At 43.9% G+C, this 15,370-nt stretch overlaps 1 protein-coding gene across 1 annotated transcript in view; it reads left to right on the top strand.

The window, feature by feature from the left end:
- FNDC3B (fibronectin type III domain containing 3B) overlaps positions 1-15,370 on the top strand; it is a 213,302-nt gene that overhangs the window by 155,884 nt on the left and 42,048 nt on the right. Inside the window, exons 13-21 of the mRNA XM_064458004.1 lie at positions 1,045-1,219; positions 1,810-1,896; positions 5,027-5,165; positions 5,732-5,803; positions 6,321-6,439; positions 7,274-7,379; positions 9,099-9,271; positions 11,852-11,965; positions 14,129-14,278. Of these exons, the coding sequence (XP_064314074.1) occupies positions 1,045-1,219; positions 1,810-1,896; positions 5,027-5,165; positions 5,732-5,803; positions 6,321-6,439; positions 7,274-7,379; positions 9,099-9,271; positions 11,852-11,965; positions 14,129-14,278 (1,135 nt within the window). The remainder of the gene's footprint in view (positions 1-1,044; positions 1,220-1,809; positions 1,897-5,026; positions 5,166-5,731; positions 5,804-6,320; positions 6,440-7,273; positions 7,380-9,098; positions 9,272-11,851; positions 11,966-14,128; positions 14,279-15,370) is intronic.

Consider the following 15,370-nt stretch of genomic DNA (forward strand, 5'->3'; position numbering starts at 1 on the left):
ACGTTATATTTGAGAAAGGAGGCTCAGAAGAAGGAGATGTGGCTTTTTGTGTGTATTAAATTCACATGGTGACTTTAAGAAACAAAATATATGTGTACTTTGGAAAAAGAGATTTGAAAATGGCCAGAAGGTTACATTCGGTTAAGAGTTCTGATGTCCTCCTGAAAATTCACCCCAATGTGTCTGTTTCAAACTTTGTTCCTAAATTTCCATTGTACGCATATATTCTGCCTGGAATTGTAGGGGAACTCTTCCTACACTTGCTCGACACAGCTGCCTAGTACGTTTTAAGGTGTTGTGTGCTGGGATCTAGACAAGACGTGCATCTCCGCCGCCGCAGATGATCTCTCTGGTTGCAACCTGAACTGTGCGAAAGAGCGACACTATGCTCAGCTTAAAATGCAAGGAAGTTTGGGCGGGGAGAGTCAGAAAGGAGTAGAGCCAGCCTGGAGGGTTGGAAGGTATCTGTGCCTGCACCAGACAGCTCCTACGTGATGCTGAGCACGAATGATCATGACTGGATAAACTTTCCCTGCTTTCTTTGGAGAGGGATATGTGAAACAGTGGGACTAGTTTTGCTGGAGCGCTCCGCTTTCAGGGGTGTAGCTTAAATCGAAGTTGTATTCTGAGTTTATAGAAGGTGGAAACTGCATCTCAAGGTCAGCATGTAAAAGTTGAAAACTTGGGGCTTTATCTCCTGTTTTAGTTCCCCTTTATTGAAGGAGATTTTCGTCTGCTTCACAGTTAATAGGGAGTTAACATTTTTAGGCAGTCAAATATTTTTTTTCCAATATTATTGTGATAAGAGCTGTAAAAATGACTGTGAGGACACACAATTCTGCATTTTTTTCTATTCTTAGTTCTGGCATTTCCTAACTGGTTGCTCATTTTTTCCACCTGGGCAATTTTAACGTGGTCTAGATTTTTTGAAAATATGAAATACTTCTCTACCAAACCAGTGAGGCTTGGGTTTGTTTGGTTGTTGTTGTGTGGGTTGTTTTTGTTTGTTTGTTTTTAATATTCCTCTCCTGTGTCCCTGTGCAGCGGTTACAGCCAGGAGGTGGTATGCTACACTGCAGGTAATATTCCTCAGACCCCTTCTGCACCAAGGCTTGTTCGAGCTGGTGTTACATGGATTGCATTGCAGTGGAACAAAGTAGAAGGATGTACACCAGAGGAAGTGATTTCCTACACCCTGGAAATTCAGGAAGAGGATAATGTAAGTACCGTGTGACTAAAGTTTACTGTGTGACTTAGACTGAGTTTTCATTTATTAATTCAAGATCACTGAGAAGATCGTGGATTGCTGGTTTGGAAGGTCTTTTAGGAGTACTGGGTACTTGGCAGGACGGAGCTGTGTGATTTATTCTGCTCTACAGCAGAATTATGAATCCTTAGCTAAGTCTGTGCTGTCCCCCAGGCTTCCTTTGCAAAGCTTCGCAGGCGTCTGTAAGGTATAGGGCAGCTTGTCCTTAAGCAGCTCAGTCTGCTGTGTGCTTCTCACCGCTGTGTGGTGTGCTTGCCTTCTGTCATCTGTCGCTTCTGTTTCTGTAACATGCGTTAAACTGTCACAATTGGTTTTGTGCTTATTTTACAGCAAAATTTATATTATTCAGGTCAGTTGCACCATCCTTCTAGAAGGAAAATTGTGGCCTTGCAGCTTAAAAGTGGTAATGGTAATAAAAGAAGGCACTCAGCTGTAAAGCCTTTTTGCTATAATGTGTTCTCGCTACAGACTGTAATACAGAGAGCACTTCCTCAGAGTCCTCAGTTATGGAAATTTGTTTGGTGGCTTTTTTTTTCCCCTAGGATAGCGTGTTTCACCCGAAGTACACTGGAGAGGAGCAAGCCTGTACTGTGAAGAATCTCAGAAGAAGCACGCAGTATAAATTCAGGGTAAAATCTTGTTCCTCTTGTTGTTGAATAGTATTTTCTGTGTTGGATTTTTTCCAGGCTCTGTAGGGACCCTTTAGTACTACCTGCAAAACCCAGCTATCCAATACAACTTTATTTTAGAGAGATGGGTTTTAGGGACCTAAGAGATTAAACCAAAGTTGTATTTCTACTTTTACCACAGAAAATGCTCATTGCTCAGCCTTTTTGCAACAGGCGTGGCTTTTGGTACTGTCTACTGTCAGGTTTGATTTTGTAAAAGCGTGGCTCAGGGCGTGAGGTGGTTGCAGTTGGCTGCAGTGCTCCCCGAAAACCTGATCCCTGGTCACAAAACCAATCTCATTTCTACGCAATGGAGAAAATGCTGTAAGGAGCCCTGCAAGCACAGCTTCCTCCCCCAGCTCAGGGGCCTGCCTTCCCCCGACATGCAGAAATGGAAGCTTTTCCATCTCATACGTACATGTGGCTGTTTTTTTAGCAAGTGTTGGTATCTCCTGCTCTGTGGGTGCTCCTAAACACAGTCCCCCCCAAGAGAGATGCTCTGTAATCTTTTTGCAAACACAAAATTCAGTCCTCTGCCTCGCTGCTACTGAAGCCGTCAAGCACAGCACAGGTGCCGGCTGCTGCTGTCGAGGGGAAGATGGGGTGGTTTTTACCAGGCTGCGGCGCAGCTGTCCGTCCCGGCGGCCGGGCTGTCCGTCCCGGCTGTCCGTCCCGGCGGCCGGGCTGTCCGTCCCGGCGGCCGGGCTGTCCGTCCCGGCTGTCCGTCCCGGCAGCCCAGCGAAGCCGGGAGCCGAGCGCAGCTCCACAAGATGGCGTCCGGCCGCGCGGCCCGGAGCGCTGGCGGCCCCCGGAGCTGGCGAGGAGCTGGCTGTAGAGCCGGCGGCCGCCCCGCTCCCGCGCTGCCGAACAGAAACGCGTCTGGAAGCGGCCTTGTGCCGCTTGTCAACAGCGCAGGGGGAAGGAGGGTGGCTTAGGTTTGCGCTGATTCAAAATCACGTGGCTTCTGTAGGTCTTAGTGTATGTATATGTTAGTGTATGTCACCCTGTAGGAGCAACAAGAAAAAGCTTTACCCAAAAATCCATAAAAACCACTTTGCATATATTCCTTTGTGGGACAGAAGACCTTGTGAAGTTGCATGAACTACCCAAAGAATTGCGAAGTTGTTGCGGCGTCGCTCGGAGATGATGCCTTTTAGTTCAGCATTGTAAAAGCTGCTGTGGCTGTCTGAGGGGAAAGGACGGTTCGTGCTTCTCTGCAGCCCTGCTTTCAAACGAAACATGAATTTTACAAAACTGGGTTGATACCAGAGCAGACTTGTAGCCTCATGTCACTGGCTACAAGCACAACTCTGGCTTGACCCAGCACTGAGACGTTCCCTCATTGCATGTGGACCAGCATTAATTAGCTACAGAACTTGGAGAAGGATCCCTGAAAGTCTAAAGCAAAAGAAAACCAAACACAGACACCCCAGAATCACAGCAGTGTTTTAAAACTCACGATGGGGGCTCTCTGCCAAGTTCTAGCCTTGTCTTTGAACCTCAGCAAAACATGGCTCTTTGAGGAACCCCCTTAATAATAAGGAATTAAGGGGATAATGAATTCACGCAAGACAATGTGTGCTTACAGAGAAGACATCCTACTAACATTTTTACTGAATTAAAGGTTGGTTAATTAAAGTGACAACGGTAATGTAACACACCGTAGTAACAGCATTTGTTTGGTACCGAGCGAGGGCTCAGAAGGGCAAATGATACCAAAAACGACACAACAAGATGCAGAAACTTCATTCTCTGAAGTGTTTGACCTGTCGGCATAGAAGGGAACGGCTGTTTCTCGTGAGGTTCCACAAAAAGCAGCGCTGTGGGTGCTATTTCAGAATTTCATCAGTGACGTGGAAACAAAGTTTTATTTTTATCCCCACTAAGAGAATGGGGGGCTCTAGGTTGGGGAAGATGTGGCTCTGAAAAAGTGTTGAAGATCCTGCTTGAGCAATCAGTTTAATATGGATTTTCAGTTCCTGCTGGGCTTGTGAAATCTTCAGCTGTGTACAGAGGGGAAATGTATGTAAACATTGCATTACATTTGTAGCTCACACTGATTCCCTGGAGGTGTTACTGGGATGTTTGGCTGGCTCATGTATCTGGTGTTCATGGCAAGATGTGTTAAATTGGAGAAGAGTCAGAAAAGAACCAAGAGTTGATACACAGCGGTTGATAGTGGCTTTAGTGACTTGTTTAAAGCGAGCGTATGGGCTAGAGAACCTCAATTACGTTATTTTGGTCTTGAAAATTGCAAATTGTTTTCCTCAGATGCCTGTGTTAGGAGAGGGGACAGAAGTGACTGCTCCTGAGAACAGCAGAGCATCCTAAGCGGAAAAGTTCCTGCTAGCTTATATTTACAATTAGCAATTATAATATATAATTTATTACTTGCTTCCTTGGCAGCAGATCCCTGTCCCAGGGACTAGCATGAGCTAATACAGCTCTCAGCAGCCACAAAAATTGGCCCATTTCGGGGTTTCTTGTACAGTCCTGATCTGCTCAGTCTCCTGGCCAGGTCCTCATGTTTTCTCTTAGCTTAGCAACCTTCTCCCTGAAGTCAGCAGAAGGGGTTCTTGAGTAGAGATGGAGGATTTGCCTGAGCAAGTTTTCTTTGTGCGCATCCTGCTTGTTCCAGTGGCTGGAGACGACGCGTTTCTTTATTTGCGTGTCACGCTGCTTAAGCTTTTAACTGTCTGATTATTGATATGCTGAATTAATTTGTTTTAAATAGCAGTTTGAAATACCTCCAAGACAAGAATAGCGGTTATTGTCATCGTTTTCATCTTTTATGAGTAAATAACTGCAAGTTGCCACGTGACTTCTGTTTTTTTTAACGGAAAATCAGCAGTGCTCTTATCTTAAATATGTCATGATCTATTGCTAGTGGAGGGAGGGGGAAAATGAATGTGGTTTCTAAAGAAACAACGTGACAATGTAATATTTGTTGTTGGAATCCCACACACTTTGGGATGTGACATACTTTCCAGTTTAACGATATTATGTGCAATTACTAGAAGAAGCCTCGTGCAGAACTGTCAGAAAAGCAGTTGCAGTAACCAATGGTAAATGTGTTGTGGTTCTGTTTCAGCTGTTTGCTTCTAATGTGGAAGGAAGGAGTTCTCCCAGCGAAGTGTTGGTCTGTACAACAAGCCCAGACAGGCCAGGACCCCCAACCAGACCCGTTATTAAGGGGCCAATAACATCTCATGGCTTTAGTGTGAAGTGGGGTAAGCCAGTTCAGTTTGTCATAGTAGAGCTTTTTTGGGTCATAACAAATTCAAATGAATTGTCTAAATACGTGTTAGAACTTAGATATTTTCATGCTGCTTCTCAGTCCAAAGTTGAACATGTTTAGAGAGCTTGACACCTTAAATTTTTAATATTTTAATAGCTGTGTAGAGAGACTGATATTTTCAGAATCAAAAATGTTGCTTGTTTTTATTGAATGACTTGCACTTGCCCTCAAGCGCATCCTCAGGCTTTTCACCTTCCACTTCATGTGCCGCTGCAGCATCATTCCAGCTGCTGGCGTTGTCGGGGCAAGCCTCCGTGCTGCATCTGTTTCAATGCTTTCTCCACACATTTTGTTTGTAGCATCGTTATCCAGCCGCCTTATTCCGACTCACGCTGAAAACTAAGGTCTGCTACCCTCTTCTGCTGTAAATGCCCGGTGTAGCCAGTGTGGGGGAGCTTGTGGAGGAGCAGGAGCAGCATCAGTAGCAAGTTCTGTAATCCTTTTGTTACACTTCACTCCTAATCTTGATTTACTAACAACTTGCCCGATTTTTTTCAGATCCTCCGCAGGATAATGGTGGTTCAGAAATCCTGAAGTATCTATTAGAGATTTCTCAAGGAAGTCCGGAAGGTAAAGTGGAAACAAGTTTTCTCCATTTCAATCCATTATGGCTACTATAAAGAAGTACTGACCCTTTGGGCTGTTACTGTTATTATCATTAATATATTAATGCTGCAGATTTGATTGAAATGGAATTACATACTTGCAGCCTTAAAATTTGCAGGGTTCCTGGGAGAGTTTTGGTTGGGTTTGGGGGAGTTTTTGTTGTGTTTTTCTTTTTTTTTTTTTTTTCCTCAAAGTATGGTATTTCTCTCTAAGACTGGTGGAATTTTAGGTTATAGGGCTGAACCTACTGGGTTTTTTTATATTTTTAATATATTTTAAATATTTATATTTGTGGGTGTATATATATGTGTCTATATATATGTATGTCCTTAATATAATAAAATTCATAGTAACATTAACACTAATGACCTTCTTGAAATACATCATTTGTGGAGGACCACATTAAGGATTTTCTTTCCTCCTAGACACTAGTAAACTTGTTGCATTATACGTCTCTAAACTTGGATGTCTCATTTTTTAGCAAATCAATGGGAAGTGGCATATAGTGGATCGGCTACAGAATATACCTGTACTCACTTGAAACCAGGCACTTTGTATAAACTCCGGGCATGCTGTATCAGCACTGGCGGACACAGTCAGGTAAGTATTACTTAACAATAAGGAATATTGGGTTTATATTTTTCAGAGGTTTATGTGCTATTTTTGGTAAAAGATTTCTGCTTTGAAAAGGAGGAGACTCTTTTTCCTGCAGCACAGTAAAAGCTACACTGATTGCAGTTAACCTTAACTTGCAGGTTGCTGAAGTTCAGAAGATTTTTTTGTGTACCTGATGGGGTTTTTTCAGGCAAATTGCAGTTTAGTGAGATTCGGTTTCCTCAAAACCAAGCCGTAGGTGTTTGTACTTACGCTAGACAAAACCATTGTGTTTATCTCATCTGGCACTTGCTTGAGAAAGACCACAGACTCTCATGTGCGTGAGCCTGCACTGACCAAAGCTGGTGAGCGAAGATGCAGTAGGGGTAGTTTGTTGTAACAACTAATTACCTTTCATGCGGCTGAATTCTTCTTTAGATTCTTGGGTTCAATTTTCCAGCCACCAGTTTCTCTCATTCCCTCCTTTGATGTAAAATCATTTCGGTACCTACGCTTTTATTCCTCCTGCTTTGATTTTTTTTTTTTTTATGATTGAGCTCTTTAGGCCTTGATATTATTTTAAAAACAAGGAAAATTAAAATACCCCAGAACATTAGCCAACAAAGCTTCCTGCAGTTTTGAGTATGCTAATGAAAAGACTCTGTTAATTGCATTTGTAAGTAATATGCTTGATAGCATCTCCTATGCTTTATTGTTTGTATAAATTTCTATTAAGTGGTGGTTGTAGAAAATAATTTCTTGTGCCGCTTTCTAATCATGCCTCGCTTTGTAGGCAGTAATTGTACCAGAGAGCTAACTTCAGCTCTTGTTCTCTTCCAGTGTTCTGAAAGTTTACCTGTCCGTACGCTAAGTGTTGCACCAGGTCACTGCCGGCCACCACGAGTTCTGGGGAAGCCGAAGCACAAAGAAGTACAGCTACAATGGGGTAAGGCACGGGAGCATCTCGCTGTTGAATAGCTTTGATCTTGACGGTTAGTTGCTGAACTTGCCGTAGCTTTTAGTTCTGTTGCTAGACCTTGTGAAAAGCTGCAGTGCGTCCTGCGCACGGGGGAGTACAAAGCAAAGGCCGGTGAAGTCTGTGCGAGTCAGAAGTGCGACTTCTCATTGACTGCCGTGGCTCTGTATCGGGTTTCTGAACTTCCCTGTCCTTCAAGCCTGATGCTGTGCTCCCATTTTTGGGACCTTTTCTAGTCTGGGACCCGTCTCTGTGCCAGGACTATAAAGTATCAGCTATATTAGAATATCTGTCCTTTTATTGTAAAAACGCCATGTGATTCAAGTTGTTTTTTATTCCTTTGCAATATTGACTTAGCAGAAGCGTTTTGCTACTTCTAATATGGGATTCTCTCAGAAATTCGAGTTAGAACATAGTGAGGATTTGGGGCAGCATTTAAACACTGATCCACAGTATAACACACACAGTGCATTGGACACCAGTAATTTTGCAAAGGACTTGGACCATGGACATGACACTAGACTGTTTAAAAAAATGCACTTTTTCAGAATACAAGGTACGTGCCACTAAACAACAGATATTTTTCCTTTGCTGTGATAATCTTGCAGTATCCAAGATCCTTTGTGGCATCATTCATTACGCTGAATTCTAGAGCAGTGCCATTTCTAACTGACAAGTAGATCTCACCACCAGTATAAAAATTCACCTGTGCATCCAAGATGCCGTGTTGCGTCCTGGAAGACTGTACCCCTTATGGTGGAGCACTGCTTTTCAGAACCCGGCAGGCTGATTCTGGTGTGTTGGCTGGTAACATGCAAATTATTATCAAATATGTTGTTTTCATGGGGAAAAAGGTGCCCACAGCAAAACAGATACAGGCACGGGAAACAAATTCGGTTTCCCAAAAAGCTGTAATTCCAAGTGAAGAGCAGGGTTTAGATCATTGTACAGAGATTTAGAATCTCGTAAATATTAGCAGTGTGACTAATAAAGTCCGAGGACGGCAGTTGTTCATACTTTTATTGGGTGTTAATGAGGCTTTGCCAGAAATCCTCTGTATAAGTAGCAGTTTTGGAGCGTACCTGACCCACCTCAGCCCGCGCCCAAGCAGCCAGCAGCCGAGGCTGGGTCAGCCAGCCACCACGTGCCTCCGGGTTTTCCTTTGTCCCAGAAAGGGTGTATTCAGCACTAGTCCCACTCTTCCTGCAGCTTTCTATACATTTTCTATACATTTTCTCATGCCTCAGTGACCAGTTTGTTTCTGCACACAGCACCGCCTTTGATGTTGGGGGAAAAGCAGCAGAGTAGCTTTCTTTTTCATCCTCAGGAGAGGATGGTAGCTACTGTGTTCGGCTTCAAAAGTAGCTGGGCACCTCGTGGCATCAAACAGAGCTTCCCAGGGGACAGATCATTGCTTTGGGGGAGCTGCTGCTCTTGCATGTGGCAGTGTGACCGGGTGAACGTTTAGGGCTAAGGGTAGTTTTATTCATTTGCTTTAAAAATGTCAATCACACGCATGGATGAGAGATTGCGGGTAAGGCATCTACGAAGGGGAAAATCATTCCTGATTGTGTGTGTGTTTATGTGTGTGCGTATATACGTATATTTCTGTGGTATGTGAAGTAAAAAATTAATCCTCTCCTGGCATATGCCCTCATGTTATTAATGAATTACGTAAATTCTTTCTAGACGTCCCTCCGTCAGAAAGCGGCTGTCCCGTCTCGGAGTACAGTGTAGAAATGACAGAACCCGAAGAAGTTGTTTCTGAAGTGTATCATGGGCCCGACTTGGAGTGCACCGTCGGCAACCTCCTTCCTGGAGCAACGTACCGGTTCAGAGTGAGAGCTTTGAACGATGGTGGGGTACGTGCAGCGGGCCGGAGCGCGCGTCGGGCTTTCCCTGCTGGAGGGGGTGCTGTGCCTGGGGCGGGCGATTCTGGAAGGCGATTTTCTTAGTGCTGGGGATCAGAAAGGTGATGGGGAGATGGGCAAAAGAAAATAAAATGAGAAATGCTTGAAGGAACTTCTGAGGAAGAGCTGCAGTTCGGAACCTTTTAAAAGGAGATTTCAGGTGCTGTATGATTCAACTGGACAAAATTAGCTGGACCAAAATGTGCAAAATCCCTGCTAAAAGTGATATCTGCTTACAAGGCAGGATCTGTTTATTCCCCTTCCACTGCATTCCTTCTTTTTGTTTCAAACCTTACTTTGTAAAAAAAAATAATCCCTGAAATTTCACTCCGGGATTGATATATTTTGAAGAAAGCTTACTTTCTTAACCTTTTTTTTTGTTGTTTTAATTTGGAAAACATACATGCTTTATAGATTTGATTTTTTTTTTTTTTGTTGTTATATGCTTTCCTTGGAAGATGCTCCTTGCCAAACACATTTTAAATTCTATCTGATGTCTGTGGAGATCTTCTGAAAGATCTTGTTGATTCAGAGAGGTTTGGGTTGTTTCTGCTTGCCTTTGTGAGAGCATCTTTCCAGCGGCCTTCCGTAAAGGCCGTCCCAGCAGCAGTATGTGCATAGGGATACGCTTGTTCCCGGGAAATCTTGCTGACAAACGTAACACAAAGGTTTAAAAGTATTCACTTTCTGGGAGAAGTTCTGTTAAAACCTAACCTGGGTATTAGAAAAATGTGCAAGACTGTTAAACTATTTTGTCTTTAAAATATCTCTCTTATTTTTGTGAAAAATGAATTAAATACACACGGAGAGATGGATTTCCTTGCTGAGTGACAATAATTGCCTACCTGGAAGCTTTGGATATATCATACCTTGACTTTCCCCCTTCCTTTTTCCCCCTTCCTTTTTCCCCCTTCCTTTTTCCCCCTTCCTTTTTCCCCCTTCCTTTTTCCCCCTTCCTTTTTCCCCCTTCCTTTTTCCCCCTTCCTTTTTCCCCCTTCCTTTTCCCCCCTTCCTTTTCCCCCCTTCCTTTTCCCCCCTTCCTTTTTCCCCCTTCCTTTTTCCCCCTTCCTTTTTCCCCCTTCCTTTTTCCCCCTTCCTTTTTCCCCCTTCCTTTTTCCCCCTTCCTTTTTCCCCCTTCCTTTTTCCCCCTTCCTTTTTCCCCCTTCCTTTTTCCCCCTTCCTTTTTCCCCCTTCCTTTTTCCCCCTTCCTTTTTCCCCCTTCCTTTTTCCCCCTTCCTTTTTCCCCCTTCCTTTTTCCCCCTTCCTTTTTCCCCCTTCCTTTTTCCCCCTTCCTTTTTCCCCCTTCCTTTTTCCCCAGCAAAACAGTGTTTAAAGTTGCAAAGCATTTCTAGCCTCGCCCTTCGTTAAATGCCGGGGCTGGTTTTGGTTTGGTTGGGGCTTTATCAGATGCAAAACGGGGCGTTGTGTTCTTTACCAGATGCAAACACCTTTCTTCCATCAGGTAAAGAAAACAAGATAAGTCAACAAATTATATTTTTCTGAAGTGTGCACTTTCTTAATTCAAACAAAGCGATCAGTGTTAGCCTTTCTCGACGGCACCGATACCGACACATGTCTGTTGAGGGGTTTTCTGGGGTTCATAATTTCAGTGTTTTTCAGCCTTTGTAGTGGCTCTTTTTTGTCATATTTCCTAGTATTGCATTCCAAAATAAGTAAATATCAGTGGTTTTCCTCTAATTGCTTCCAGCGAAGTTCCTTTGTTCTGGAGAATGATTTCTAATTAGCTTGGGGATGTACTGAGCAAACTTCATTATCCCGCTCAAGTGGCCTCAGAAAGGCTATTTCCAGCATTATATCTCTCCTGTCCTCACACTGCTAGCTGAAGCCAGTTTTCCAGACTCTTCAAATTTGTCTTTTCTTTTGCTAGAACACATTTAAATTATTCTCCTGCCAAGGGCTAGGAAGTTGTCTGAGCAGTTGGCTTTGCTGCCTGTGGAGCTAAGCCACGCGCGGCGTGTGAGCAGCGTGCCCCTGCACGTTGAACGCCGCTGTCAGACACCCAGGCTGGGCTCCCTCACACGCTATCCTTTTATAAATAACATGTGGCGGACATTTTATATGAAAGGAGTTGGATTTGGACTCCAGTATGTGTTTACTGTTGCCGTGCTCCTCCTTATACCCCCAAGAAGCCAGTTATGCCAGGCTACGGCACAGACATGCGAGCACGCTACTTTAAGGTAAGGTAGAGGGGCACAAACTGTTCCTCGGTTACTCTTGCTGAGTGCACACTCTCACTCTTGGGTAAATTGGAGGTGGCTTATGCTTTCACGGGCACTCACCACCGCACAGGAGGGTGTACATGCTGCCTGCTCGTACCTGAGCTTACCTCACATCCTGACTTTGCAGTCACTTACGTGGTCTCATACTGAACGCTGATATTTGGTGCCGAGTGCCGGAAGCCCGGTCTGTCTTTGAGAAAGTTTCTGCGTGCTGTTCTTGAAAAGCCTTTGAGGAAGGCGAGATGGGTGTAATGTCTATATATTAATGTACAGACGCCTTGTTCCCCTCTAGTACGGGCCGTATTCGGAGGCTACAGAAGTCACGACGGCAGCAGGACCGCCCGGCCAGTGCAGAGCACCTTCCATCTCCTTCCTGTCTGACACACGTGTTCTTATCAGCTGGGAGGTAAGTCAAGCGCCCTGATTGTTTCATTTCCATCTCGCCTATCCAAGCTAATATGGTCACTGCAAAACTTGAAAGCTTGCTTGAGAGCTATTGACTGGTTTGGAACTCTTTTTTTCTGTGCGGAAAAAAAAACATATGCAGAAACTTTTCTGATGTAGAAATCATCATCTCTACTTTTCTCTTTAAAGAATTGCATAAAGTTGATCATGAGTCATCTGGACCAGGATTCAGACCTCCTACGCTGGCGTCAGATGATAGAGCGCTGGTCGAGCAGAAGTGCTCTCTGCAGGCTTTTAGCATGTCAGAGTGGCCTGGGGTGGAATTGTGAAGGCAAATATTTGATTTTGGCTGAAGCTGGAGTCTCTGATATGAAATTAACTCTGCGCAAATGCTTACGATGTAGTTTTTTTCCTGCCTCAAAAATTGTTTCTCTTCCCCAAATATTTACTTTTATTTTAGTTTGTGTGCATTCCTTCTCCGTTCTCCAGGATCCTAGGCATTGGACTCTTAAAATAAATCTTAGCTGAAATGCTGAAGGGTGGATTGGTGCAATTTTTAAAAAAAAAAAAAAAGGTTATGTAATGAAGGCAGAAAGGAAAGGATGTCGGCGCAAATAAAGGTGTGATACGGAGCGACGGGGCTGTAATTCTGCCACGGGCTTTCTTTGAAAACCTAGCAGCTGTTCCGGCCCCGCATCTGTCGGGTCCCTCCACAAAAGGATGCCCCTGTTGAGAAAGAATTTATTAATGTTCACGAGATGCTCAAATAAACCGATTGTGCCAACAACGTATCTGGGTGCAAACATAATCTGAGCTTAATTTTATAATGAAAAGGGTGTGTTTGGTACAGTTGAGGGGTATTTGTTAATATTTCTTGCAGCATTTTGTGACGCTAAGCTAGAAGTCACGCTGGAGCTTTTAAATGTTACCTTTTAAATGAGTGTATGGAAAGGCATTTGCTCTCCCTAACCATGAGCAAATGCAGCAGTGTTTTCAGTAGGTTCTGTATTTATATGTCGGATATATTTGTTTATTCGAGCTAAAAATGAAGCTGTGGAAGGAGTAGTGTGGTTTGCAGTGGTTATGTTTTCTTCAAGAGTCTATCGGGTTTTGGCTGATTTGAATAGGAAGGAGAAACAGCCAAGGGCCGGGGAGTTGTTCTGTCCGGCTAGAGCGCGCGCCGTGGCGCCTGCTATGTCTCTCTTACACATTGTTTTAAAACGCTGGCTTAGCAGTTCCGAATGCTCCTACTGAACTCGCTGGGTGCTCAGAGGCAGAGCTGGAGGAGCCCGTGTGCCCATTCAGGGTGGTCGCTGTGGCGTTCAGCGATGCTCCGGGTCCTTTTGCTGGCAATTAGGCCTTGCATGCCGTAACCACAAAGCCCTTGCAGTATCGTAGACCACACTTCTGCGCGTAGAGCCGCGATTCCCCGAGCGGCTCCACCCCACGCAGCGCAGCTCTAGGTAGTTCTGGTAAAAATATTGTGTTTTGGGAACCATAATGCTGTTACGCCTGTGCTAGCTCATCTCCAGAAAATTCAGGTATTTACTCCTGTTCCCCTAGACTTCAGGGTGGTAAAGGGATAGCTGTGCGTACATATGGATCCCGTAGGAGTCTTTTCATGGACGTTAACGTACCCAGGTCCCCGCTCCCGTGTCCCACACTGGGACCGTTAGCTTGATGGGTGACTTTCACTGAAAACCTCGGGCGAGCTCCTCATTTGCTGAGGTTATTCTTTTCTCAGTAACATGAGTAACTACTCCAGGCTTGAAGGCTAGCTCTTCCAGAGCTGTGTTTTGAGCACTCGACTAGACTACACTAGATTGATGGTTTTTTGTGCTCTCCACCGTTGTGCTTCTGCCAAGCCAGCGGAGAGACAATTTATTACCGAGCATCCTGATGAAAAGCCAAGTAGCTGCACACGCTTCTCATTTCTCTGAATTTCTATCAGGTAATTTTTGTGCAGAATTAGCCTCTTTCAATAACCTATTAGGGAACACTAATTCACCGCATTTCCATTTGCAGCAGTAATGGTTTATTAATTTAAAAATAAAGGTTTGGGGTTTTTTTCCCCCCCGCCATGTACTTTATTCCTTACTCAGTGAAACACAGGGATCTGAAGTGCTCATTTCTGAATTGAACCACATAAATATTTGTGTTGCAGAGTCCTGAATGTTCTGGTGCTGACATCTCTGAATACAGATTAGAGTGGGGAGAAGATGAGGAATCTCTACAACTGGCGTATAATGGCACAGATACCTGTTTTGAAATAAGTGAATTGTCAGCGGCCGCGCGTTACTGCTGTAGGCTACAGGTATGGAAGTCGGGAGTCTTTGCATGCATGGCAATCTACGATGGAAACACAGTTTCCTTCTGCTGTGTTTGTATTTTTATCATTAGCCACTCTGAAGCTATGCGCTCTCTGTGTCGGAAGGAGCGTACATTTCTTTTGGATAACGCAGGCTGTTGCTACGTAACTGAACGGTTTAGATTACGGACAATTCAAAGTGGTAAACAAGGGAGTTGGTATAACTTTTAGCCCTTGGAAAGTTCTCGCCTGTATCATGTGGTTTATTTTCAGTGAATTATGCTTTTAACAGCCACCTTTTCCTCCGATATTAAAACAAAACTATAATGTTTGAGACAATTTCCCCCCCAAAATAATTTTTTTTTCTTGGTGATGAGATGTAAACATCATCTACCTCCCAAGTGGATGTTGAAGATGCCCTTAGCTTAAATTATAAACTCCAACATCGGTTTCATTTATCAAATAAAGCAAACCAGCTGAGTAGATTCCTATCTGTATAGGAGATGGTAGCTGCCAGAAAGCGATGCCTCCTCTTTACCATTTTGTCTCTTAGATTTGTAAGATGAGATCTCATACAGAGTCTCTGTATGGTTTATTTTTCTTTGATCTCTTTCTCTCCTATTAATTTCAGTAAAAAGTAACAGTTAAAATGTATTGCTTTTATATATATATCTATGTGAAAACAGAAATACAACACTTTTTCTCCTTTGTGTCCACTGAAAAGTAAATGGCAAGTAAAGTAAGTGGGAGTGAAGTAAAAGTATTTTTGCCCAAGATATTCTTCCACAAGATTTATTTGTACGTGAAGGCAGAATACCAGCAGTAAACCCAACCAGAGGTTCGTGTACCCACCCAGCTGGCAACGTGTGGACCACCCAGGGTCGTTCCTTTGATCGAGGACAACACGCCTCTGTCGAGTGTTTCCTTCTTAATTTTTTTTTTTAAACTGGACTTTGAATTTTTATTTTAATTATATTTTTTTCCGAGCAGCTGGCCGACCACCAGGGAGCTGGGCCCTCACACCTCTGAGTACACTCAGCTGTGCTTTCTGACTCGGTCCTAGCTGGCCGTATACCCTGCACCGGCGCTGCCGGGAAG

The sequence above is a fragment of the Phalacrocorax carbo genome, chromosome 7, assembly GCF_963921805.1.
Source record: "Phalacrocorax carbo chromosome 7, bPhaCar2.1, whole genome shotgun sequence".
NCBI classification, from domain to species: domain Eukaryota; kingdom Metazoa; phylum Chordata; class Aves; order Suliformes; family Phalacrocoracidae; genus Phalacrocorax; species Phalacrocorax carbo.